Source organism: Dendrobates tinctorius, unplaced genomic scaffold (genome assembly GCF_039654945.1).
Source record: "Dendrobates tinctorius isolate UK_male_01 unplaced genomic scaffold, ASM3965494v1 ptg000008l, whole genome shotgun sequence".
Lineage (NCBI taxonomy): Eukaryota > Metazoa > Chordata > Amphibia > Anura > Dendrobatidae > Dendrobates > Dendrobates tinctorius.
Genome location: NW_027361676.1, coordinates 74962651 through 74990534, shown reverse-complemented (window position 1 = coordinate 74990534; position 27884 = coordinate 74962651). Strand labels below are relative to the sequence as shown.

Here is a 27884-nt window from a genome sequence, read left to right as displayed (position 1 = left end):
TGATATGTAAATTAGAGCTATGGTAGATCTGAAGTCTCTATCACTCCAGCTCTATTTCCCACACAGTGCCTCCTCTTTCTTGGCTGGCAGTTTCTATGCTTTGTGACTCCAGGTAAAGGAGCTGTCAATAAAGCAGGAGGAGGTGTGTTAGATGGGGAATAGAGCTGGAGTGACAGAGACTTCAGATGTACAGTTGCATTTGCATATCAGTTCAAATGCTGGTTTCAAAGTAACAGAGGATCGGACTGGCCATGTAAAGCTATTGCTGGACTTGTCTTTGGAAGAGCTACATATAAATAGTTAGGGGAAAGTGAATTCCTTCTGATAGATTCTCTTTAAAGTGTGTGAATAGTATAAGTTTATAATATATTTAATAATATATTCATCTCATGGCTAATCATAAGCAGCCAATTTATTAAAAAATATAGAATAAGTTATTGGAAGAAAATCAATGTCACAAGAAATAAAATATAATTATTATATAATTTTATGATGATGTTTTGAAACAAATAATCTGTTGTATGAAGATCACATTGACCAGTGTGTGAACAGCTTCTTATCACATTAGCAGAGTACTTACCATTGTACGCAATGGGTGTTTTTAGTTTCAGTAACGCAATATCATTGCCGGCTTCTGCTCCAGTGTATTCGGGATGAACTATTATTTGTTCAATATCTAATACTGGTGTCGTTGGTTTGATTTCTGATTGGTTTAAAATGCCTATGTAGATGTTCCAAAGTCTTGGAATGGGCCATCTACACAAAATACATATACCAAGGAGAGGTTACTAAGTGTATGTCTTGGGAAAAATATGCAGAACTTGTATTCACATCATTCCAGTTTATATTTCAAGTTATTATCACTGACATTTTGAAAGCACATGGAATTTAATTTAACAATAAACTTAACATACTATTCAAATTATCATTCCAAGACCAGTGCAGTTGTGATGCATAGATTCCTCCTGGGGGACCTTCAACTATCAGACTTTCTGCATCATACTCACCTGTTCCTGCTCCTGCTCCATTATTGCTCTCCTTCAAGGTTAGATGTACTGATGGTGGAGAGGGCAGTGGGTCTTGGCAATCACAAGTAATACGTTTTGTTATACCTCTACTAGTGGAAAATTCATCCATTCAGCCAGGCATGCTAGCAGCCCAACCCGTCGCAAATAGTCATCCATCCAGCTGGGTGATGCACACATCTTATGTTAAGGTAATAAGGTCTTGGTGACTGGCCGGGTGATTTAGTCACTGGACCTACAGCAGGGCATGCAGTTCTGATGGCCAATGAGGATGTCATGTACCCTAATAAATCATGTGACACCTGTTCCTTAGCAGCCATTAGATTGTATACTCCGCTCCTGGTGCATTTTGCATTAGTTTGGCTCTCTGTGTCCTGACTCCACTATTGTACTTACTACTCTGCTGATAAACCTTTGGTTGTCTTAGTGGGTTTGATCCAGGACTGTTTGACACCTTCTTTTCCTCTTGCCTCTGGCTGATTCTTGAACTTCACCCTGCTTTATCCAATCTCAGCACTAATCTGTTATTCTGTCTAAGGACCAGTAATAACACCTTCAATGGAGGCGAGGAAATACTAAATACTAAATCTACCCAATTCCATAAAAATCCAGAGCTAGAAAAACACTTATCAGAGGCCTCAGCAAGTGAGGCTTCATACTCTACATACTCTTTATATTCTTATTCTAGAAAAAAATTTAAAGAAAAAAATAAACTTGTGGGCCCCAAAAACTTCACCACCACCCTAACCATTGAAAATTCTGAGCTGCTTTTATTTTCTATCAGGGTCCTATACTTGTTGATAATCGAGATCTGCTATATCAGACGTTCTCTGTTTTGAAGAACTACTGTTTAGCCATTATTGAACTTCTGTTTCTTATGACGAAATCCAAAGTAAACATTTGCAAATTATTGACCTAGGGCTAACTCCCAAAAATCTTGATTTAGTAGCCTTTGGTAAATTTTTTCAACTCAAAATATTTAGAAGAAACCTTCTCTTCTAAGTGTTTTACAAAGTCAATCCTGTACAGATAAAGTGCAATTACTCTGATTGACCCTTTGGAGAAACCATGTAATTTTCCATTGCACCTGCATGCCCTATTCTCAATCTCAACTGATGTAGATGTCATTTCTGCACTAGTAGTTGTAGTTTGCTCAAGTCGCTAGAAGTTACAGGGGGCTTGTCAACATTTTTTGAGTCACTCAGCAAATGCCATCATCTTTATCTGCTCCTGTATTGCATTCCGCAAAAGTGTACATTATCTTCTGACTCCCCCTCGATCGATGGGCATCATTGCTGTGGCATCTGTGCCTCCTCTGCTCCTAAGTGCCGTCCTCAGGCACTGATTTATGTGGATGGCACGCACTGCATCATTCACATGACGCAAAGAAATCTTACCCTTATGCAGTAGCATCACTGGTCCACGCAGGTGCGCTTTTTGCAGGCAGAGCAATGGATATCACTGCGCATACGACACAAGACATCATTTCGGCTCCAGCAGCTTCAGCGAAAGAGTGCCTGCTCGGACCTGCTATGTTACTGCACAGGGACAAAATTACATTGCACTATGTGGATGATGCAGGTCATGCATTGCACATCAATCTGAACTGGAGAATGGCAATTAAGAGCAGAGAGGAGGCACAGACACTGTAATGATGACGCCCATCCGACCTGACGATCCTCATATAAATACAGCAGAGAGGAAGTATTTTTTTGAGGTGTTCAGAGGGGAAGTCAGGAGATGATATACTGTATACTTTTATGAAAAACAGATGACAGATTCCCTTTAATACTTGTTCATCTTCAATGCCACTTATATAACCCTCAAGTTTCCACTTCATTATTATTATCGCATCCTCATGTTTTAGTATTATGCCACTTTTAACTCTTCTTACTTGTTTAGAAGTACACTGCTCAAAACAATAAAGGGAACACTTAAACAACAGAATATAACTCCAATTGAATCAAACTTCTGTGAAATCAAACTGTCCACTTAGGAAACAACACTGATTGACAATCAATTTCACATGCTGTTGTGCAAATGGAATAGATAACAGATGGAAATTATTGGCAATTATCAAGACACCCTCAATAAAGGAGTGGTTCTGCAGGTGGTGACCACAGCTCAGTACCAATGCTTTCTGGCTGATGTTTTGGTCAATTTTGAATGCTGGTTGTGCTTTCACACTCATGGTAGCATGAGACAGACTTTACAACCCACACAAGTGGCTCAGGTAGTGCAGCTCATCCAGGATGGCACATCAATGCGAGCTGTGATTCACTTAGGACACCTGTTTGATTGAATCTCGGATTGAGGATTGTAGACTGAGCCTCCATTTACACACTATATTGTGAAGCATTATTAGCATACTGATTGTTTATACATTATGAAATTACCCTCACTTTCACAAGCACTTTATAATACTTCTTGAGGTAAATCAATTTTTTTTCTCAAGGGGAAGATATTTACATAGATATGCAATTTGCCTACCCCCTTCATACATGGAAAACTCTACTTATCTACTGACAACCTATACATCATAATACCGTAATCTTCTTATAAAATGTTTAATGGGGTCCCTAGCCATATGTGTCTTTCACATTAGAAGCATTTGTTTTATTCAATATATTTTTTGTGTTACTTTGTGTATTAATAAATATTGTAATTGATATTTTTTGGTCAGTGTGCTCATTTCTGGCCACTCTATTTCCCCTTATATGGAGGGACATACTAACTCAGACTGGTTTACTATGTCTTAGTAGCACTATAAAATATATGGATCGCATTCTTCCGTTGATTTAAATGGATAAAGTCTGGATTTTACTAAAGGAGCTGGAACACTTTAATCCTTTTTTATTCTGCATTAATATCAAGGATTAAAAAAAGCTCTGATCCCAGCTGTTTAACTCTTTATATGCCAAAATTAAGTCACAGCAGTGTTCTGCGATTTTTTTTACCTGATTTTTGTTTGGATGTGATGGTCAGTTTTTTGATATACGAATGTTTTACACAGGCCGGAGTCACACTACCGTACAACACGGCAGAGTGATATGTGATAAAACCTCACATAGCACTCAGCCCAATGCTATACTATTGGGCAGTTCACATCTGCGATTATTTTCTCATGTTGATTCTGCATGAGAACAAACACAGCATGATGCGATTGGCATTGAGATTCGGCTCAATCGCACCGATACAAGTTTATGGGTGCATGTGAAACATCGCGCTGCACTTGGATATTAGCTGAGTGCGGTGTGATACCCCCCCAACGCCGGCAGCAGAGGAGATGAAGAATTTTTCTGAAACTTTCTCTATCTCCTCCACATCTGTGCTGCGATCCTGTCATGTGAGGGGATCGGGGAACAGAGCACTGACACTCGGGTCACGCTCGGAGAAGAGCAAGAGCCGAGTGTCATTAGTATATCGCATCCAATGCTCACATCGGAGGAGGCCATACGCTGGTGTGATTGCAGACTTACGCAGACAATAATGTTGTGGAATAATCAGATGTGATAAACCACAATAATTAAAAATAAAACATCCAATTCCAAATTGTCCCCAAGTTCCTGTGGTGTGAAAGGTCTAAGAAATGTTATTGTTTAAGATTATTGATTTACTTTCACAAAGAACTATTACAAGGAAAAAGACTATTTTAGCTGCGCTACAATTCTAAATGGTTACAGTTCAAATACAACGAAGTTTTCTCTAAAGTTTTAACGTTGACCCTCTAAGAACCCAGAAGAGTTTGTTTAAATGAAGGCAATTGAAGTTTATATGGAGAAAAGTGCGAGATCAGGACAAACCACATGAGATTAAATGATCTTCTGTGAATTTCTTTAAAAGAAGTTGTTCGTGGGTCAAAATGTTACATGAAAATAAAGAACTAGGACGAACAGAAACTATATATTTTAGATTCTTACCTCCAAGCTGAAATCAAAAGGTACCAAAACACAAAAAAGAAATAAAATGAACAAAGTCTATTTGTCCGTTTTAATTTCTAAAACAATAGTTAAGTTTCTATAAAGCAGGGCACATTAATTGTAATTAATTTTGGTTATTTTATTTTCCTTTTTTCTTTTCATTGTTTTTTCAACACATGATAATACATTTTTGATTGGGTCTATTTTATAAAAGCACTGGTTTACTGATCACTTTTCTGGTAGTGACTCGCAAAGGTGAAGGTCCTTATTTTGCTAACAATAAACTGAATTGATTCTGATAGTGTTTGTGTATTTGTCATAATGGCTACCTGTATGTGTTCGTCTCCTGTAATAAAATAAAAATAAAAAACAACAATATCCCTAACCTGTCCGTCATTCTGTTACATGCTGTATTATTATTAGACATTTTTATAGCGCCATTTATTCCATGGTGCTTTACATGTGAACGGGGCAAATATAGACAAGTACAATAAACATGAGCAAAACAAGTACAGGAGAGAGGACCCTGCACGCAAGGGCTCACAGTCTACATTATATTTACCATATAACTATAGCATTAGTAATGAATAGGTGTGGTATAGATGTCTCTCCATTAGTAATCTGTGGGCTTGATGTCACTTGACAATACAATGGTAACATCAACCCTACAAACATGAACCCCACTTGCCACCATTACAGGGCAAGTGGGTAGAGCCAGGCAAATCGCCGGGATTGGCACATCTAAAAGATGTGGCTTTTTTTGCTATTTTTAGACTGGGGGAGCAATGTCCATGGGCCCTTACCAGCCAGAGAATACCAGCCCTCAGCTGTCTGTTTTAGCTTGACTGGTTGTCAAAAATGGTGGGCACCCCACTCCATTTTTTTCAATTATTTATTTAAATAATTAAAAAATATAGCGTGGGGAACCCTCTATTCTTGATAATCAGCCTTGATAAAGATGACAGCCCCCAGTTGTGCGTTTATAAAAAATAAAGGGGAACCCACGCCTTTTTTTTGTAAATTATTTATTTACAACGCTGGAGCCAGCTGATGAATACTCTCATCAGCCGTTCCTGCTCTTATTATTATTAGTGGCAGCAGGCGTCGGCTGATGGGAGCAGGAGTCCCATCAGCTGACATCAGTGACTGGAGGTAAATTTTATACCTATGATCACAGCTACACACTCACACTGTCTTTTGTGTGGGAACCATGGCTGTGTGACCAGCAGTGATGATTTTACCTTCGATCAAAAGCGGTGTTTGCTGTGCTGTTATGCACATGACAGCATGGCAAGCACTGAATGTTCGGGCCCCCTTTCAAGTGAATGGGGTCCATGTTTGGGTTTGGGACTGGGTACTGTTCTGGTACCCGAACCCAAACTTTTTGTAACTATTCGGCTGAACCTGCTGGACTCGAACATCCAGGTGTCTGCCCATCTCTAACCAGAAATAATAAATGTAAATGTATAGAGCTCCTCGGAGTGTCCGAGTGTGGCATTGTAAGGGAGTGAGAAATTATGTCTTTCTTGCTTCCCTTCCTCGGATTGTCCCTCCTATGTTATTGATATATATTGCTAAGTGATAATGTTTATGATAAATGTCTGCGGTACTGCTACATAGAAAATATGTATTATCGCTCGTTTTTAATGGCATTGCCACATGTATGTGTTACCATTGTGCAGAACGCTGTAACATTGTCTTGTGTTTCTGCATTATAATATTACATAATATAGTGTGTCTGTTGTGCATGTACAGATAGGGTAAGTTAGTGCATCCTTTTGGGGACATTAGAGGAGGGCACTTTAGTATATAGTTTACATAGTCATGGGTAAGTATAGTTCTCTTATGGGCCACTAGATGGGGGCATACTAGGGGGCTTTATACGTATAGCTGACAGGACGTTCATAGAGGGTTAAGTGTAGGAGGGGCTGCCGGGTAGTTAGTGAGGAACCTTGTAAGAAGTTAGGTCAGACGGGGCCGCGTGCCCTAGTGTCCACACGGACTGTAGGCCCGGACAGCTTGGCAGCCACGAAATGTTCAAGCACTGCAGCCCACACTATCCATGGCCACTGTGTGTGTCATAGCAGTGGGCCAGTACAGAAATGGAAAGATGTAGTGACTTGTCGCCTTGGCCGATGCTTTTAGGGCAGGAGTCAGCTGGACAGCCGAAGTGAAGGGAGCTGGAGCTTTGACAAGTTTGTTACAGACAGGTCAGATGCTCTACCAGAAGCAACCAAACCTGGTGGCTGATGATTTTGAGTCTGGGCGAAACAGGCAGAAAGAATTGTCATCGTGGCGAGGTTAGGCCAGGAAGGAACTGGGGAGCAGTCTAGGACGGTCCAGTCCGGGCGTGTATTGCACAGAAGTGACAGCCAGAAAGGGAAAGATGAGGAAACAAGCAAATATCATAACGTACCAACTGTGGATGTAACGTGTGAAGTACTCAGTAAAGAAAGTGTTAAAGTTAATTTGGACTCTGTCTCCATTGATGTGGATCACCTGAGACAGGTACCGTCATTGCCTGGGAAGTGCCCAGAGGAAGCTGAATCTGGAAATGCAGGTATGCAAGAGAGAAGAGTACCGTTTTCTGTAGGGGAAGGATTGGACCTCGATATTGCGGTTATCCGGATCATGGCTACAGTCATTTCCCTCCCTTACAGCATCACTATGGTGAAAGGAAGGAGGATCAGGGTGAGGATTATGTGGTTCAGACTCTTTTCTAGAGAGACTGGACAGGGTGGTGCTGTGAAACAAACTGGAAGCATTATCTTCCATCTAACTGACCACCTGTTTGCACCTGTGCCCCCATGCAAAGCGGCAAAGAAAGCTAGAGCACATGGATGACCACATTTGTTGTGCTGCAGCCTGCAAACTGTATGGTGTTATTTTTTAATGTAAAATATGTAGCACTGAAAATGAATTGAGCGAGAGGGCCACCTGCTGGGTCGCAAAAAATTATTAGCGAGGGCTGCCCGATGGCCTTCCAAAATTTATGATTGTGGGTTGCTTGATGGCCCTCCAAAATGTATGACTGAGGGTCGCCTGATGGCCCTCCAAAATGTATAACCGAGGTACGTAGATGACCCTCCAAAATTTAAGAATGAGGGCTGCCTGATGGCCCTCCAAAATTTATGAAGAAAGAACATTTTAATTTCCATTTATGTTCTGCTGCTCTCATCGGGTGGAGTTGAGAAGTCTTGGTCAATAGAGGCCTTATCCATTTTGAGAACAAGTTAGTTCTTTTGCCCGCAGCGGCACTTAAAACCCACAGGATCAACTTAAGCAGGGAGGGAGCAGTGACTGTGTGGCGCCCCCAGGAGTATGGTTGCCACAATGGCATTACCTTCATCCTAGGGAGTGTGATGTCATGCCTGGAAGCAATGAAGGGTCTCACTAGCAGTTAATCAATACACACAACACAGTTCCCACTCCAGGCCAGCAGAGGGAGCTCTGAACCAAAACTGGGGGAAGAGTTGCTGTCTGGGGGCCAGGAAGGGGGAAATTGAGTTAGTTCTGTGAGGAGGGCGAAGTGTGTGGACGTAAGGAGAGCGGGGAGATTGAGCAGAGAGTTGAGGCTCATTCACAGCTAGAGCGCATGATCTGGAGCCTGGTCTCCAAGGTTGTATGGATACTGACAGTCCTGCAACAGAAACCAGAGGAATAGGAAGCTGTAAATGCTCTATTCCCATCTAAGACTCGGAGGCACCACAGCGATGTGTGAGCCAAAGGAGATAGAAGGCTACAGCTGTCTGCCATACGAGGGAGTTCTAAAGAGAATAAGCAAGTGGAACTTCAGTGTAACACCGTACTGCAAGTACCTAAAAATAAGCGCTAGAGAGGAGACCACACAACCCGTCTGACAGATACATTCCTAAGTTGCTTCCAGGCTAATCAGCTCCTGTGCCATCTGTAATCTGGACCCTGGACTGCACTTACAAAGTAAAGGTAAAGAAACTACATTCTGCTGTGTCCTGCCTTCTTTCTGCAACTTCTTCAGCACTGCTACATCTCTGTGCCAGACACTGCACCCTCTTCCTCAACACCTATTCTCTTCATCTACTCTGCCCTGGGACTGCAGCCCTGCCTGTGGAGGGCTATAACATCACTGCTGCACCCCACCATCTGTCCCAGAGGATCTGTCTGCAGCGTCGGCTTAACACCTCCCTTGCCGAACACCACAGGTGGCCTCACAAATCACGAATAAACTTTATTCCATCACTCAACCCTTTTTACAAGGGCGCCCAGGGTCAGGGACCCGGTCACCGCTGCTCTGACATCTCCCTCTGAGAGACCAGCCCGGTACCGAGTACCCCACATCCCTGGGAGGGCGACCCAACTGCGACCTGTATGCCTTAGATTTTCCTCAACTCTGTGTAAAATAAAAAATATAGATGCAATCATGCAATCGGAGAAAGGTCCAAATGCACCTCTTGTGTGAATAAATGGACAAAGGACTTATGAGGTGCTTTCCCCAGGATGGGTTGGAGAAGCTTTCCCCACATGGATTATGAATTTTCACTAGCTTTACAAGGAGATAAAAAATGTTTAGAAACTACTGCTTCAATCTGTTTGTTTTCCAATAATTTTTATTAAGGTATTTCAAATTTAACAAACATAGGAAAAAAGGGTATGGGAAATAGGATACAGAAGGAAAGGGAAAGGAAAAGAAAATGCAATAGGAAACTCAATGAGTGATCATTTATAGCCATTACTCCATAAGCATCTTAAAGCTAAAAGCTAAGAATATAACTAAAACTTAACATCTGAAGTCTAAAATCTAAAATAAACAGAAGAAAAGAAAAATAAGATCCTATCTGGATTCATCAGTGACAACAAAACTAGTTTTTTGTAAGAAAAGTTTTATTCCATACTTCCCACTTTTTATTATATTTGTCCAAGAATTTATTATGTAGAGCAAAGCGTCTTTCTAATGAGCTATGTATCAGAAGATTGTGAAAAATATCTTCGAATTTTGGTATATCGGTTTTTTTCCAGTGTGCTGCTATTGAGTTTTTAACTACTAGTAAAATATGTACTATCATTAATGTACCTGAAAAGTCTAAATTTTCTAGATCTAATAAAAGAAGAGCCATACTAGGGGAAATAACCAATTTCCTTCCCAAAAAGGTGTTTATATGAACAGATACTTCCTTCCATAGACTCTTAACATTAGGGCATTCCCAAAATATGTGATATATGTTTCCCACCATTCCACACTCTCTCCATCATAAGTTGGAGTTACCTGGATTTATAAAATTCAGCCTCGAAAGGTTATAATACCATCTCACAAACATTTTGTAGTAAGATTCTTGTAGTGTCATTGAGATTGTTGCTGTGTAAGAAAACTTCAAGGCATCTTGCCATTGTTCCAGTGTGGGTGTAATGTTTAATTCTGACTCCCATCGTTTCATATATGCGCTCTTTAGTATAAACGTGTCTTTATTGAAAATGTTATATATGTTCTTTAAGCTCCAAACGTTCTTTTTCTCTATATTTCCCAAGTATAAAGATATAATGTCCAAATTTAGTGGCTTAATTTGGGAGAATTTTTTAATGTAGCTTTTTAGAATGGTGAAAAAGAGAAATTCTGCGGAGGGAAGATTAAATTTTGTTTTAATCTCACTAAAGGAAAGGAAGGTACCATTGTATATGTCTCCTATTTTTTTAATATTACATGTAGTCCAAATTTCTGGAATAGTACACTTGTAAAAGATAGATATTAAGTTTAGTGGAAAATTACACATTTGTCTCACTTTGTTCCAATTTCTCCCTGGTCTAATAAAATTTTTCCAAGCCAAGAGTATGGCTTGGAATATGGGATGAGAAGGCAAACTTGGTCGGGAACCCAATACATTAGCAAAGAAAATATTGTGGAATATGTCATTATTACTTTGACTTTCTTCCAAGGCGATCCACGCAGGTGTTGTATTACGACTAAACCAATAAACGCTAGCTTTAATCAGTAAGGCTTGGTAATAAGCTGTTACATTCGGTAGCCCCAGACCTCCATTTTTTTTACTTTTATAAAGGATGTTCGACGCAATTCTTAATTTTTTGCCATCCCAAACAAAGGAGTTTATTAATTTTTGAATTTTTGACAATTGCGCTGAAGGAATGTATACTGGAAGGATCCTAAACAAATACAATATCTTAGGTAAAACAAATGACTTGACAGCCAATATTTTCCCGAACAAGGATAAACCAATACGTTTAAAATTTACAAAATCTGTGGTGATATTGTGAATTAAGTTGTTAAAATTAATTGAGATAGTTGAATGTAATTTGTTTGTCAGCTTCATCCCCAAATATCCAACTTCCTCCTCCTTGCCTGAAAATTTTGAGAGAGTTCCTAAACGTTCCACTTCTTGAGGATTTAAGTTAAAGGGTAAAATCTTTGATTTTGAATGATTTATTTTAAAATAAGATATATTTGAGAATAGCTTTAAATCTGATGACAATGCTGTGATAGAAATCTCTGGGTTTAAGAGTGTCAGCACTATATTGTCCGCAAACAGACTGATTTTAAATGTGCGTTGAGTAGTTTCAAGGCCAAAGATGTTAGGATTAGATCTGATTTTTTTCTGCCAGGGGTTCTATTGCCAAAACAAATAAAAGTGGAGAAAGGGGACACCCCTGCCTTGTACCATTTGAAATAGGAAATGACTTTGATAAATGATTATTCGTGTATACTTTTGCACAAGGCTCTGAATACAAGGCCATAACTGAAGAAATGAAGTGATCATTAAATCCAAATTTCAATAATGCTTTCTTTAGATACACCCAATCTAGCCTATCAAAGGCTTTTTCAGCGTCTAGCGTAACTAGAACTGAAGGATCTGTAGAAAATTTAGTAGCGGTAATTATATTCATGATCCTTCGAGTCCCATCAGCAGCTTGACGACCTTCTACAAAGCCAATTTGATCGTCTTTTATTAAAAAAGGTAGAACCTTTTTAAGTCTTTCAGCCCATATTTTTGAGTATAGCTTTGCATCCCCATTAATGAGTGAAATTGGTCTGTAGCTCTAAACCTCGTCAGGGTCTCCCTTCTCCTTAGGTATCATAACAATCGTAGCTTCTAACATTTCCTTTGGAAAGGAACCCTGACAGGTAGCCAAGTTAAATATGTTTTCCAGATAAGGAGCTAGGATAGTTTGAAAGGTCTTATAATATTCATTGGTAATCTCGTCAGGCCCCGGTGATTTCTGGGCTTTAAGTTTATTAATCGCATCAAATATTTCTTCTGTTGATATGGGTCTGTTTATATGTTCCAACTCTAAAGGATCAATTCGGGGGAGATCTAATTTGTCTAAGAATGTATCTATCAATTTAACATCTGGTTGTGTTGTTTCAGCGTCCGAAGCTAAATTGTATAAGCCTTGAAAAAACTCTGCAAAGGCGTTTGCAATATCCCGAGGATGAGTCTTAACATTTCCATTGTTGTCTTTGATTTTAACTATTCTCTTATTAATTCTCTCTTGTTTGAATCTTTTCATCATATATGCAGTTGGTTTGTTAATAGATGAGTAGAAATTAAATTTTGAATTTTTGATAACTGCATCATAATCCGAAATGATTGCAGTTCTTAATTCCTGCCTTAATTTCAGTATTTCCGAGTGAACACTCGAGGATGGAACCGGCAAACTGTTTTGAAACTCTTCTTTCAGTTTTATCTGAGACTGTAAATTTGTGAATGTCTGTCTTTTTATCCTTTTTGATTTGGACGAAAGTTGAATCAAATGGCCTCTCAGGACCGCCTTGTGAGCGTTCCAAAGAACTAACGGATTTATATCACCAACGTCATTTTCTTTAAAATAGTTAGAGATTGTATTTGAAATTATTTCCTTATATTCGGGATTTTTAAATAAAGTGGAGTTAGCTTTCCAGAGAAACATGTTTTCTGAATAGGATCCCAATTCAAACTCCGCCAACACAGGGACATGATCTGATATAGATTTGCTCAAGATATTAATATTTTTGAATTTAGAAATAGCAAAAACATCTGTCAATATTAGGTCTATTCTCGATGATGTTTTGTGCATGTCCGAATAGTGCGTGTATTCACACGAAGAAGTATTCAGACAGCGATAAATGTCAAAGAGTTCATTAGAAATTAACCATTTACTAAGAGAAGGTGCTTTATGGCGTACTGGCGATGAAGAATCCATTGTACTATCAGGGACTATATTAAAGTCTCCTGCGAACATAAGCATAGCTTTCTTAACTTTATTGATCTTATCCATTAATCTATTTAGATATGAAATGGTCTTTTTATTTGGAGCGTATACATTAATTATTGTGCAAAGTTTATGATTGAGTTGACATATGAGGATATGATATCTCCCTTGTGGATCTGTGATTTCTTCTATTAATTCAAATGGAATATTATTTTTTATAAGTGTAATGGCCCCGGCCTTCTTTTTCCCTTTCAGGGATTGAAACATATGTGGAAATTTCTTATTTTGAAAGAACGGATGATTTTCCATAGTAAACTTGACTTCTTGTAGACATACAATGTCCGCTTTGCTATATTTTATCTCCCTCCAAAGTGTATGTCTTTTATAAGGGATATTTAGGCCCCTAACGTTGAAAGACAACATTTTAAGCTTCATGTTTATGTTGCTGTGAAATAAAGTAGGAAGTGGAACAAATCCAAATAAGACTCCTAACTACAGCACTGTAAATACCAAGTGATAGAAATAAGACTTCAATAAGTCTGTGTAACAAACAACAATAAAAAAAAAAAAAAAAAAGAGAGAAACAAAAGAAAAATAAAAAATCAAAAAATAAACTCGAATGAGTTCCCCTGGAGGAATCCAAACTAGAAGGATTCTCACCTAGTTTGGGGTTATATAAAAAAAAGTGGTTCAACTCCTACCCTTACACCTAATATTTCTATTAATCCTTCTAATTTTAAAGTATTATAAACATTCTAAATAATGAAAATGAAACCCAGTACTTCTTGACAATAAGTTCAGCCAATGTCATCCTGGAATGATTGGACGAAAAGCATTGCTTCTTCTGGTGTAAAAAAAGGGATTGTCTTCCCCCTACACCACACTAAAAGTTTAGCAGGATAACCCCATCTATATGAAATGCCAAGATCTTTTATTTTTGTATTTACTTTTCTAAAGGATTTTCTGAACTCCATGGTTGCCTTGGAGAAATCTCCAAAAACTCTTATTTTGGTATAAGGATCTGGAAAGTTTCCCTTGTCTCTGATATAGTGTAAAATTTTTTCCTTTGTTTCATAATAATGCATATGGAGGATAGTATCCCTCGGCTTATCAACAGACAAGCCTCTAGGACGAGGAAGACGGTGGATTCTGTCAATCCTGAATTCAAAATCTGGAAGATCAGGAAAAGCCTTTTTAAATATAGTTTTTGTGTAGTTGGAAAGCTCATCTTGTGAGATATTTTCAGGGATACCTCTTATTTTAAGATTATTCCTCCTACTCCTATCCTCCACATCCATCAATTTAGTTTTCAATGTCTGTAATTCCATTTTCAATTTAGAATTCTGTTTAAGCAAAGTATCCATTTTATTTTCAACAACTAAGATCCTGTTTTCATTCTGTTCTATTCTCTTAGTGATTTTGTCACTCACTTCTTCCATTTTCTTATTCTGAGCTTCAAATCCCAAAGCAATAGAGTCACTAAGCATTTTACAAAATCTAGCCATAGAGCCTTCTGTCACTACCTTTTCAGAGGCTAAAAGTATATCTAGATCAGTGGGAGCTAGCCCTTGTTTTAAAGGTTGAGGAGATGAAGATCGATCTTTTTTAGTACGTTGTCTAGTTGGACTACTGTCAGGTGAAGAGTATTCTGAATTGTTTCCAGATTCGGCTGGTGTTGAACTTTCAAGTTCTTTTCTTTTTGTGGATTTGGAAGTATCCATTGCGTCAGAGTTAACCTCTTTAATTGTGGGCACCTGATTAGGATGATTAGGCTCTAGTCCTTTACCTTCTATATCCTTTTTTGGTGGTTTACTCTGAGCTGTTGTAGGTACCTGACTAGCCTGTGGATCCCTCTTTAATGGAGACCTTGATTTCATAGGACTTAATATGTTGGGGGAGTCTTCCCTAGGTTTATTATAAGACCTATGTGGAGGTTGCTTTCCTTTTTGATTTCTGTTTGAAGAGGTCATCTTATGAATTAAGACAGTTTAATATACAGAATATTAATTCCTGATTATTTGTAATTGAATAATCACCTTATAATAGTATCTATGAATCAGATAGTTAGAATCCTGAATTCACTCAAGGGTCTACCCAAATTGGCAACAGGGATTATTATCCTATTAAATTAGTTACGAGATAGAGATGTCACAAAAACAAACTCTATAACCTCAAAAAGGCCTAAGTTAGAATAATACCTGGCTTATGTATCGTTGCCTATCAACAATAATACTAAAGATTTCCTATAGATCTCTATATCCTATATGTTTCCTAAAAAGAGAAAAAAAAACAAAAGCCTATATATAGAGTTGTGTAGGATATACTGCTAATAAGCAGCTAAACCAAAGATTATTGTATATGATTTGAAATATTAGTTATGAGGATAGAAATAATATATAGTATATACAACCACAGTAATTAAGTAAGCATCTAACAATAGCATATAATATATATCTAATGTCGATTGGGTTATTAGAGCCTGGTGATTAATAGTAAAAAAGTATATAATTTGTACTGCTATCCAGGTACCAAATTCTAAGTAATAAAATATAAGTTATGTTCAGGAGCGCCGTAGCTTTAAATATCAAACAGCCGCAATCACCTAAAGCTCAGCTTCCACTCTCTATCCTCAGTAGCCTTAAGTATCAAACAGCCGCGATCATTTAAAGCTCAGCTTCCACTCTCTATCCTCAGTGGCTTTAAGTATCAAACAGCCGCGATCATCTAAAGCTCAGCTTCCACTCTCTATTCTCAGTGGCCTTAAGTATCGAACAGCCGCGATCGTTTAAAGCTCAGCTTCACTCTCTATCCGCAGCAGTCTTAAGTATCAAACAGCCGCTATCATTTAAAACTCAGCTTCCACTCTCTATCCTCAGTGGCCTTAAATATCAAACAGCCGCGATCGTTTAGAGCTCAGCTTCTACTCTCTATCCTCAGTGGTTTTAAGTATCAAATAGCCGCTATCGTTTAAAACTCAGCTTCCACTCTCTATCCTCATTAACTTTAGGTATCAAACAGCCGAGAATTTTTAAAGCTCAGCTTCCACTCTTTTTCCTCAATGGTTTTAAGTATCAGACAGCCGTGAACACTTAAAGCTCTATCAAACAGCCATGATCATTTAAAGCTCAGCTTCCATTCAAGTATCAAACAGTCGCTTTCAGTAAAGCTCAGCTTCCACTCAAATATCAAACAGCCGCTTTCAGTAAAGCTCAACTTCCACTCTCTCCTGACCCACCAATATCTGCTTATCAGGGATTACAAAGTTCTCCTTGTATTCCAATATATCAGGACTCCGTCTTCTTCCTTAAAGTCTCCTTGGCGCCAAAGAAAGGGATTTCCCGCGGATCAAGCCAGCAAGAGGAATGCAACACCACAGCGATCGCGACAAATCTGGGAGTATGGCAGTCACTCAAATCCAGTGCCAGTACCCTCTCTTCTCCTCCCCAGGGGCCCACTCAAGAAAGGACTTGGAGATCCGGATCGGCAAGGGCTCACAACAAACCTTAGACCGCGTTGAATCTGCGCACTGGCAGCAGCTGTCAATCATCTGCCTGCTCCTGCTTCTCCTGCCCCGCCAAGGATTTTAGCCAATAACTCCTCCAATTTTCAGCAGATTTCTTCGTGCCCGGTCTTGATCTGCTCAGAATATCTCTCCGGATCCTACTAAGCAGGGTCCCCCGGGATCAGGTCCACCGGCGTGGTACAAAACCCCGAAAACCGCGGCGGGTTTGTGGATGCCGCGGCTGCTAACGTCACACTCCAAGTCCTGCTCTTCTCCTTCCTTGGTCTTCCGTAGCCACCTCAGAGTCCATGAATATTACCAAACACCGGCGGCTTGCACTTTTCAGCAGTATGCTTCTCTCCTGAAGCCCTTTTCCTTCTCCAACAGGCAGGCAACAGGGGGTAGTGTAGAACGCGGGCCTGAACAGGACCCACGGATAAGCGCCAGTCCTCTGGTCTCTGCACACAAACAGCCCGGTCACCTCCACTCCTCCTGATCACCGATACAACAGGATAGCTGTTCGGTAGATGTGAAACTCCTCCACCTCCTTTCTTCTTCTGCAGGAGTCAGCTACAGGCCCCTCTCCTCTGCTCAGCACAGGAAAACAACACCGCTCCTCCTCAGTAGCTGTAGTTCCATTATTTTTGGTCCAATCTTCACATTCTTGGTATCAAAATGCTCCAGGCGACTTCTAGATTCTTGTTGTGAGTAGGAATTCTTGATTGGAGGATTCCTGTCGCTTCAAAGTCGCTTCATATAGGTAGTTGAGCAGGAGCCCTGAGCAGACACTTCCTCACACCATCACAGCTCAGGCCACGCCCCTGCTTCAATCTGTTTGTAGCCTCAGGGCTGCCTGATGCCCTGAGTCATCACAGGAGGAACTGCAGTCCACCTTAGCTGAAGCAAAATTGGATTTGGATACCTGAAGGTCCTTGTTGTGCCAGTTTTACACTGAGTAGTGGCCTTGAATCTGGGACTCCTCATTGTTGCAGGGTGTGCCGCAGTGCCTCCTTCTAATTTTTGGAAGCCCTTGCACATAATGCATACACTCTACCAGTCGAGACTCACTTTATCCAAATTGGGAAAAAATATTTTCTGAGGCCATCCTCTACTTGTATTCCAGGGTGTATTACAATCCTTCCTTTCATTTTTTGATAGGTCTTGCACTTAATGGATAGGCTTCAAATTACAAATGGGAAAAAAAGTTCAGAAATCTCATGCACACGACTCTTTTTTTTATTCCTGACTGAAATGGAAAACTGCTACAATTTTGGAGAAGGACCATGTCAATTCTTTCAGGGTTTTTGAGAAAGTGGAAAAAAGGAACAAAAATGCTACGTGTGAACATTATACAGGAAAGAATGTTTCTGAACATTTTTTTTCCTGTAAAATCCATTTTATATTCGGTTTGGTATGTTTTATTGTCAGTCCGTAAAAGTGGCATAATACTATGACAACATTGTTCCCAGCAGTGACCTGGGAGTCAGAGGTGCATCCAGGCATCTTCCTCATTCTGTCCCAATTCTATTTGAGCACTTTTTCCATCCATTTCAGTGATCTTATTGCTCCCCAGGCTTCCGAGGAGGGTCTTCCATTATACCCGCTCCACGAGTTGAGCACCCGAGCAGTCCGACGTGCTCGATTCGAGTAACAAGTACCAAAGTATTTTAGTGCTCACTCATTACTACTAATTAAAGGGGTTGTGCCATGAGCAAAAGTATGTTTTAATCAAAAAATCTTGGAATAATAATAGGTTCCACAATTGGATGTGTTTAAAAAAGTCCTGTAATCTTGTAAATGTGCCCCAGTGAAGGGCTGAGTATGACCGTGCAGGAATGGGTCGAATATAACAGTTACTGGCAAGGGAAGAAAGCAAAAGAGTATACAGACATTAAAGCATGGAATCAGAACTGATTCTTCCTTTGAGTTAAAATATTGTTTAAAAACAGGCAAAGAAATCCTTTACTTACATAAAGAATCAGCTGTGATCCCCTGCAGTCCTGTCTGTATACTCTTTTTTGCTTTCACCCCTAGCCACTAGCTGTGATATGGTGAGACCATGTTCCTGTACTGTCAGACACAGCCATTACACAGTACACAGCAGGGGCACATTTATAAGATTATCTCAGTGCAGGAAAAACATTTTTAAACACATGCAATTGTAGAGTTCATTTTTTTCTAAGACCTGTCAAATAAAATATTTTGGAAACATAATTTTTTTGTTAGGACGTTATAAGGGTTAAAATTTGACCAGCGATTTCTGATTATTCTAACTAAATTTACAAAACCATTTTTTTAGGGACCACATCACATTTGAAGTGAGTTTGGGGGTTCAATATAACAGAAAATACCCAAAAGTGACACCATTCTAAAAACTGCACCCTTCAAGGTGCACAAAGCCACATTCAAAAAGGGTATTAACACTTCAGGTGCTTCAAAAGAACTAGAGCAATGTAGAAGCAAAAAAAAAATGAACATTTTACTAAAAATAGCAGCCTGCAGCCTCCCAAAAAAGGTGCATCTATGAGATGCGCCAATTCTGGTGCTTTGCCAGGCCCACTTGCCCTGTAGCAGTGGCAAGTGAGGATCATATTTGTGGGATTGATGTCTTCTTTATATTGTCAGGTGACATCAAGTCCACTGCTTAGTAATGAAGAGGCATCTATAAGACACCTATCCATTACTAATCCTATAGTTATATGGTAAATAAAGACAAAGCCAGAAAAAAAATTTTATGTGAAATAAAACAAAACACTTTTATTTTTTTATTTAACAATAATAAATGCAGTTATAATCATCTAACGCCAGTGAAGCCCTTGTCTCCTGTAATAAAACAAAAAAAAAACAACAATCCCTTACCTGTCCATTGTTCTGTCCCACACCATAATCCATGTCTGGGGGATAAACAGTTTTCAACCTGGATGGTGCCAAGATGCGACCGTCCATGCTGAGAACCACTGGTGAATGAGCTGCCACTAGCACAGCATCAGTAACTACCTGTGATGTCATTGAGGTTATTGACGGTCACTGAGGCTGTGTTCCCAGCTCGGCTGAACTGCGGCAACCTCAGTGAGATCCCCAATAGCACCATCAGAAGGTATCACGGAGCAGAGGCAAGTTCACTGGAAGAATTTCACTGCAATGATTTTGAACTGTGGTGAACATACCTCTGCACCGTGAGACTTTCTCACAGTGCTAGCAGAGATCTCACCAAGGCCACCTCAGTTCAGACTGGCTGAGAATGCAGCCTTAGTGAACGTCAGTAACCTCGATGACATCACTGCTAGTCACTGATGCTGCGCTCACAGCAGCTTATTCACCAGTGGTTCTCAGCCTGAACAGTCACATCTTGGCAGCATCCAAGTTGAAAATTGTTTATCCCTCAGACATGGATTACGGCGTGACACAAGCAAAGGACAGGTGAGGGATATTGTTGTTTGTAATTTTTGTTTTATTACAGGAGATGAGGGATTCAGTGGAATTAGGCATTATTTAAGTATGATTGTGTATTTTTAGGCTGGGGGGGCAATATCCATGGCCTCTTAGCAGCCTGAGTATACCAGCCCCCAGCTGTCTGCTTTACCTTGGCTGGTTGTCAAAAATGAGGGGGACCCAACTTTGTTTTTTAAAATGATTTATTTAAATAATAAAAAAATGGGGCATGGGGACCTGTTGTGAGTTCATTTTCCCCTTCACCATCGATGTCTGATGAACTCCCTCTTCTGGAGAAGGAAGGTAGTGAGGCTGATTACCAAACACCTGATCTGGTAGATGATGACTGGGTAGCAGGAAATTCTGACTGGATATAAGGCAGCCGACGCCCTTCTGAGTCGCTGGTGATTTCTCTGCTGGATTCTTGGAGACCAGTCTGATTCCTGCTTCCCAAAGATAAGTTTTTGCTCTGCTATTGAACTTATTAGTTTTGCTTTGTTCACCTTGTTTTTTGGAGTTCAGCCATCCCCGTTTGGGGGGTGTGCTGAGTTCCATTTTTGTCTCTGATCAGTTTGTCTCTTTGCTCTGTCTTCAGAATTTACCTGAGTGCTGATATAGTCTTTTTGAAGTCCTAGCGACTTCAGGGCCTGTTTTTCCTATCAGACGGTTGGGACATTTTTTGGTAGGGTTTTTTACGGATTGCAGACAGCAGCTTTTCTATCCTGTCCTTTTTAGTTAGCTTGGGCCCCATCGGTTGCTCAACCTATCTTTCTGTCTGTGTTAGTGTTTTCATCTTGCTTCACTGTCATTATTTGTTGGGGGCTGCCTATTGCTTTGGGGTCTGCTCTGGGGCAGTTTAGATTTCCCCTTTCTTTCTTTAGGCCTATTTAGTTCTCTGGCTGTGATCGAGGGGTCTAGGGCATCGTAGGAACCCCCCACGGCTACTGTTAGTTGTTGTGGATAGGATCAGGGGTCTGCAATCCGATAGCTACCAACCTCTCCGGTTTTCTGGACTTAGCTTGTATTTTTGTTTTTCCTCCTTCGGTGACTCATTCATAACAGGGACCCCTACATTCTTGATAACCAGCCTTGCTGAAGCTGACAGCTGAGGGTTGCATCCCCAAGCTGTGAGTTTTGCCTGGCTGGTTATCAAAAATATAAGGTAATTAACACCGTGTTTTTTTAATTATTTATTTACAGTGCAGGTGTCGGCTGATGAATACTCCCATCATCCGCACCTGCTCTCATTGTTATTAGCTGTAACAGGCATTGGATGATGAGTTCAGTAGTCCCATCAGCTGACACCAGTGACAAGAGGTAAACTTTGTATGTCCGACCACAGCTGCATTGTTACGCTATCTTTTGACAGTGTGGTAACCCCGGCTGTCTGACCGGCGGTGATGATTTTACTGCCGATCAGAAGTGGTGTTTGCCGTTCTGTCATGCACATGACAGCATAAAAAATGCTGAAGGTTCGGACCCCCAATTCAATTAAATGGGCTCCGTAACTACTGTTTTGGTATCCGAACTTTTTGTAACTGTTCAGTCAAACATGCCAGATCCAAACATCCAGGTGTCCGCCCATCTCTAATCATTTTTCCCGATGATGCATCATCCTGTAAACAGGACTTGCACTGTTGATAACAATAGCTGCCTATGCACATCGTGTACTTTAGTCTGCCTGTCTAAACAGACAGTCAAATGACCGATTAACAGTAGCAGTTTATCAGCAGTCATATAAACCAGTTGGTCTATGTGAACTGACTTTTATACCTCAGTGTGCAAAGCTTGCTGCTATTTGTTGCAACAGAGGCAGACCATGTATTGAGCTCGGTCACTTTATTCATGTGTGGATTTACTACTGTCACCAGTTTTGTCATTTGTCAACTAAGTTTACCATCTTACTCAACACCTGTGCAGCATTCCATAAATGGTTGTATATCCCACTAAAACCTTTTGAAGTTCTCCTACGCTGTATGTTACTCATGCTAATCCAGTCCAATGTGCGTCCATTCTGTGCTCCCTATCTCACCTCCCAGCTGCTGCCTCTCCAACCCTCCTCACCATTCATCTGCCTCGATTGACATGGATGACGCCTTCCGCGCCTTCACCATTGCCGGGCGAAATCTTGCACCTGCGCAGAGAAATTGTGCCTCGCGCCTACGCACTTCACACCTGCACACTATGCTTTGTCCTACTTTGGGCAGAGAAAAACTATAAGTGCGCATGCTAGCAGTAGGGCAAAGCATAGATGTGATTTCTCTGCGTAGGCGAAAAATATGCCCTGCAATGTGGATAATGCAGGAGGTGTCATCCACGTCATTCAAAGGAAGAGGACAGGGAGCAGCATCTGGGAGGAATGATAGAGAGTAAACAATGAATGGCCATCAAACTGGACTGACTGGATTAACATACAGCATGGGAGAACTTCAAAAGGTTTTTGGGTGTATACAGGGGGAGTCAGGGGGTCATATAGCCAGTTATGGAATGCAGCCCTTGTGTTGAATACGGTGATAGTAACTAAAGGGAACCTGTCACCAGTTTTGTCATATGGCAACTAAAACTAAGTAGCTCAACTTTTATGTAGCTCACAGACTTCCTGCAGGTTTCTAAACAAACTAATGTGTGTGTCATGAATTTAGCCCGAATCATAGTGAATATGTGAAGTTGTGTTAGAGATGAATGGATGTTGTTTGCCTTCTTTGGCTGCATTCACACATTGTGAATAAATTGTGTTTTGTTGCACAGATCACAGCATAATGAAAATGTTTTTGCTGCAGTTTAAGAAAATCACAGCAAAGAATGCAATTGTGGCAAAGAAATGCCAAACTTCCACAACTTGTGAATGCAGCCTTAGGTAGGCAACAGCCATCCTTATTAATGCGTTTGGTTAATGTGTTACCAAGATAAACTGCACACAGTAGATTAGAAAGTCTTTGGGTCCTGATTCATCAAGACCAGCATTGTCCATATCAGTCTTGATGAGGTAGTATTTGGGAGTTAGAAGCTCCGTACAAGCCTCTTAATGAATTTGGACCATCTTAAAAATGGTGTGCACCATTGAACTGGAGAAAGATTTACTGGATTCACCTATTTTGAAAAAGTTGGGTAAAAGTGTAGTGAAAATGCAGAAAGTCGTAAACTTTTCAGTAGAGATGGGCAGAACGGTGGACGTTCAGGTTCTTGGTACCTGACCTGAACTTTTTAGAAAGTTTGGTTTGGGAGCCAGAACAGTACCCAAACTTCCAGCAGAAACTGAACCCCATTAAAAATAATGGATACCCAAACTGCTAAAAAAAGAAAAAATATTTTTTTATTTTTATCTTCTGTTCGGGTTTGCCCATCTCCACTTTTCAGCAAACCCACATTTTGCAAAAAAAATTCAGAATTTTCAAAATGATTTACACCAAAATTCTAGTGCAATTGTTTTAATGAATTGGGGCACAGGGGTTTGTAGACCACTTTGTACACACTGATGCAAGAACTAAGAGCTTTCACTGGATGAGCTGATGGCTTCTGCACAGTGTTATGAGCAATTGGTGGAAGTTTTGAGGCTTGGATATCCTCTAATCTACATAACCTTCAATTGGTTCAACAATCTAAAACAAACTTATAAAAATGTTTGGTATATCATTTAGGCTAAGAAAAAGGACTCAACATTTTATGCTTTACAAGTATGCACAGAACATATTTTGAGAATTTTCTCAATATTGTTAAAATTAAATTAATGTTCCTCCTTAACTTATTATGACTAAAAGAATCTTTATAGTACAAACTGTAGACTTTACTGTTTCATCAGAACCAATGTCTACCCTGATTTATAACTTAGTAGCGGACATGCCTGAGCTATAGCCAGCACATGACGCAACAATGTCACATCACTGCTGAGAAGAATGGTGCTGACATTGCTGGAACAGTGTCACTGTAGGGGGTGAATATACACTGATTTTATTTTATATGGGGTCCAGAATTAATTAAACTGGGATTGTCCAGTAATAGACAATCCCTTTAAGATTTAACTCTATTACTGTATGAAGGAGAGCAAGGAATTTTAACAGATTTCGACAGAAACGTATATAAGTGAAAAAGTAAGCACAACATTAAGGTCTTCATATTTGAAGGTATATTTTAGAATACTTACGGGGCAACACAATGGGCAGCCGTTACTATCCATTGATTGCTAATAATAGATCCACCACAAACATGTCTGCTTGAAGATAATTTAAGATGCATGCTGACTTGCCACGGCCATTCACCATGGGAGCTATTACTGCCACCTACAATTCTGCTTGCTTTATCGACAGGTTTTCCACATCCTAAAAAAGAATCAAATATGATGTGTAAAAATTGTACACCATGCCTGTGAAAAAGTATTTTGTTTTTCAATTTTATTGAATGGATATATTGATATTTTAAAAAATGTATAGTTTAGAACTTGCGCTATGAATGTACCCTAAAATAAAATAATAAATAAATAAATACTATCAGCTATATAATAATAAGAAAACAAAAAAACAAACAAAAAAAACTTGATAATAAAAAGCTTAGTAATAAAAATAAGTGCCAATAAAACGTTACCTTGGTATGAGTTCTGAAACTGAATAGATGAGTAGTAGCCTGTAGAGGAAAGTCCTCCAGGGAAAGCTGGATGATCCTTTTTTCAGAGCTAAAAATAAAAGGTGGTTACCTTTTAAGAAAAGTCCTGTAGGAAAAGCTGGGTGATCCTGCCAATAAAGGGTTACCTTAATGTGAGTTCTGAGACTGAATAGATGAGTGGTAGCCTTTAAAGGAAGGTCCTATTGGGAAAGCTGGATAGTCCTCTTTTCACGTGACTGGTTAGGGAAGGCACAGGGGGCCAAAAAAGTTGTCCTACGCGTTACGGAATGCACTGATCAGCTTCGTCAGGGACGAAGGAATCAGTGCATTCTGTAACGCATAGGACAACTTTTTTGGCCCCCTGTGCCTTCCCTAGCCAGTCACGTGATTGTATCACGTGACCGTGACGTCACGCAAGGTCCTGCAGCAACTCTGCACCTTGCCAGCTTGATTTTGTACGCGGCGCTTGGACTGAACATAAGCGGGCACTGGTATCTTATATCACGGGCGTCTGTCACCGGCCATCTCCTGCAGCACTTCACCATCTGCAGAGTTTCTGTGAACGGAGGTATTGAGTTTTTTTCATATGAAGCAGGATCATCCAGCTTTTCTCACTGGACCTTCCTTAAAAAGCAACCACTTTTCCTTTTAGCTCTGAAAAGAGGACTATCCAGCTTTCCCAATAGGACCTTCCTTTAAAGGCTACCACTCATCTATTCAGTCTCAGAACTCACATTAAGGTAATCCTTTATTGGCAGGATCACCCAGCTTTTCCAAAAGGACTTTCCTTAAAAGGTAACCACCTTTTTTTTTAGCTCTGAAAAGAGGATCATCCAGCTTTCCCTAGAGGACTTTCCTTTGTATATATTCTACGGATGTCATCCTGGATTTACTTCTTTTCCCTGATCTTCCAGCTGCTGACACAGCATTCTGTGCACTGCAGGGGTTGTGTCCACAATTTGAATTGAGATTAGGTGAGCTGGATCACCCTTTTTTTCTATATTTAATTCCTGTGTAGTTCATGCTGATGAAGAAGTCAAATGACTTTGAAGCACATTGACAGATAAGTTGAATTGAATATTCTTTGGCCTCCTGGATCCTTCTACTTTTCATCTGCAGCACAGTTAATCCATGTGTAATAGTAATGTAAAGTATGATGTGAGATTCCCCAGATTATAACATTGCAGAATATTCTATTTACACACTGAACTATGCTATGTCGTAAGGGGCTTGACCACGCCCTTTCCTTTTCCCTTTGCCTGCAAGTTTTGGCACACTGTTAGCCGGTAACCTGAGACTGCAGCCACTCACCCCCCTTGTTTCTCCCCCTCAGCTCACTCACACACACAATCAGTGTAGCCTGAATTACTAGTGACTTGCTTCCTGCCTCACGGCAGGTGGTTCCTTTGTCACTTCCACCATGTGCAGCTACTCTCATAGACAATACTGTGAATCTAATCATTTGGTCATAGAATGCTGCCAGTTTATGATAAAAATATGAAAATTACACATTGGGACATGCTTCGATCAGGCTCCACCACAGTGGTTCTTGCTAATTTCTAGCACCCACGGAACCAGAGAAATGGATTTCCCCTGAACCGTGTGAAATAACTAGTTCGAGTTTGGATTTGAATTAATGCCAGAGATGAGCTCGAAAAGATAGTACTATGTACGTTTCTATACGAGGTACCCTCTGTGAGATATGGTTATTATAAGTTTCGGAACCAGTTCTATAACTCTGAGCTAGGGCGGAGGACTGTCACCTGACAGCCCCTTTGGTGATGTCACCAGCCCAAAGTTATAGGGTATTGTCCCCTAACCCCCCCATTCATTCTAGCCTGGGATGCCGTGCCAATAGGATCTCAAATGAATTGGGACATTTATCTCCTCCCCCCAGCATGGTTCCGCCTGAAATGATCTAAGCAATATGTAAGTTATCTCTGCTTTTAAATCCCTTTTATTTGCAATCATATTGTACATACTTAAATTGTCTCCAATTGTAAAACCTTTTTATCTTCTGTAAACACTGCCCACCTTTTGGGAATAAACTATAAAATTTATTAGTCTTTGCTCTGTGACGAATTCATGTGCCTGTAAGCTAATTACGCTACTGATTTGGGGTTTGCTACTGACCCTCTTAATTAAATTATTGATTAAGAGAATTGTTAGCTGGTGGCAGCGAAGTGTGGTCCCGATTGGTTGGGTGAAGCTGGCAGCGACAGAAGGGGTTTTATAAGCTTTTGTGTGGCTGTGGCCAAAGCATTTATTATTTCCTCATTGCAGCGTGCCTAATAGCCAGTCCACAGTGAGCAGCCTGTCCAGTGACCAATTATCCTAGGAGTTGTTCTCTGACTGACCTGAGGGTAAGGGGGGCGCCGGAGAGCTGTGAGTTCCAAAGTGGAACTGAAAAGTAGGATATCCATAAATCCCGACAGCTTGTAACATATAACATATTGTGGCAGTGGTGAGATAACTACAATAAACCCCCTGTGGTAAATTGTTAGGGCAAGACTAGCTTGCTGTTTTTTATCACATGGTGCCAGCGGTGGGATAACTAAGATAAGCCCCCCTGTGCCTGTGATAGCCGTGTGCAGCCAAAGGTCACATCCCCCGGTCTGTGACATATTGGTGGTACCAGGTGGGATCATGACATCATGTTTTCCTTCTCCATTTTACATCCATATCCCTCATGAGCTTGCAGCAGCTGAGATTTTGTGCTTCTACAGTGATTGTATATTACCCAACCCCATCAGGTGAAAACCTATATGCACCCTTAATTGTTCGTGTTTAAGACCCTATTGTGCTTTTGTTGCATCCCCAGCTTTATTTCTACTGAAAGTTGAGAGATGAGAGCTGTATGGACCAGCCTTGTCTTCAACAAGACAAGATCAGATGCAGTTCATCAAACTGTTTCTGAACAGTTTTTGCAGTGTGGCCGGAGGTATTAGTTTGCTGTTAGAGGTCAATGCCACTAGGGAATCCTGCCTCCATGAATTGGGAATATTTGGACTGCAGCAATGTTTAAGTATCGTAGGTCGCACATGGTAAAGTAACATCCACATTAGTACCAGAAGCCAACACTTCACAGTAGAAGTTTGTACAAAGTGCCACACTACATGGAGCTCTGCTATTTTGCATTCTTACCACATGCAGATAACTATCCACATCATGAAAAAGATAATGAGATTTAGCAGACTACATTCTTTCATAGCTCCATGATCCAAGTTTGATTTT

At 40.2% G+C, this 27884-nt stretch overlaps 1 protein-coding gene across 1 annotated transcript in view; it reads right to left on the bottom strand.

Moving 5' to 3' along the window:
• The window catches only part of LOC141092560 (plasma kallikrein-like), a 147959-nt gene that overhangs the window by 19671 nt on the left and 100404 nt on the right, over nt 1-27884 (bottom strand). Inside the window, exons 11-12 of the mRNA XM_073578826.1 lie at nt 24196-24370; nt 581-756 (exon numbers count right to left, since the gene is read on the bottom strand). Coding sequence (XP_073434927.1) covers nt 581-756; nt 24196-24370 — 351 coding nt within the window. The remainder of the gene's footprint in view (nt 1-580; nt 757-24195; nt 24371-27884) is intronic.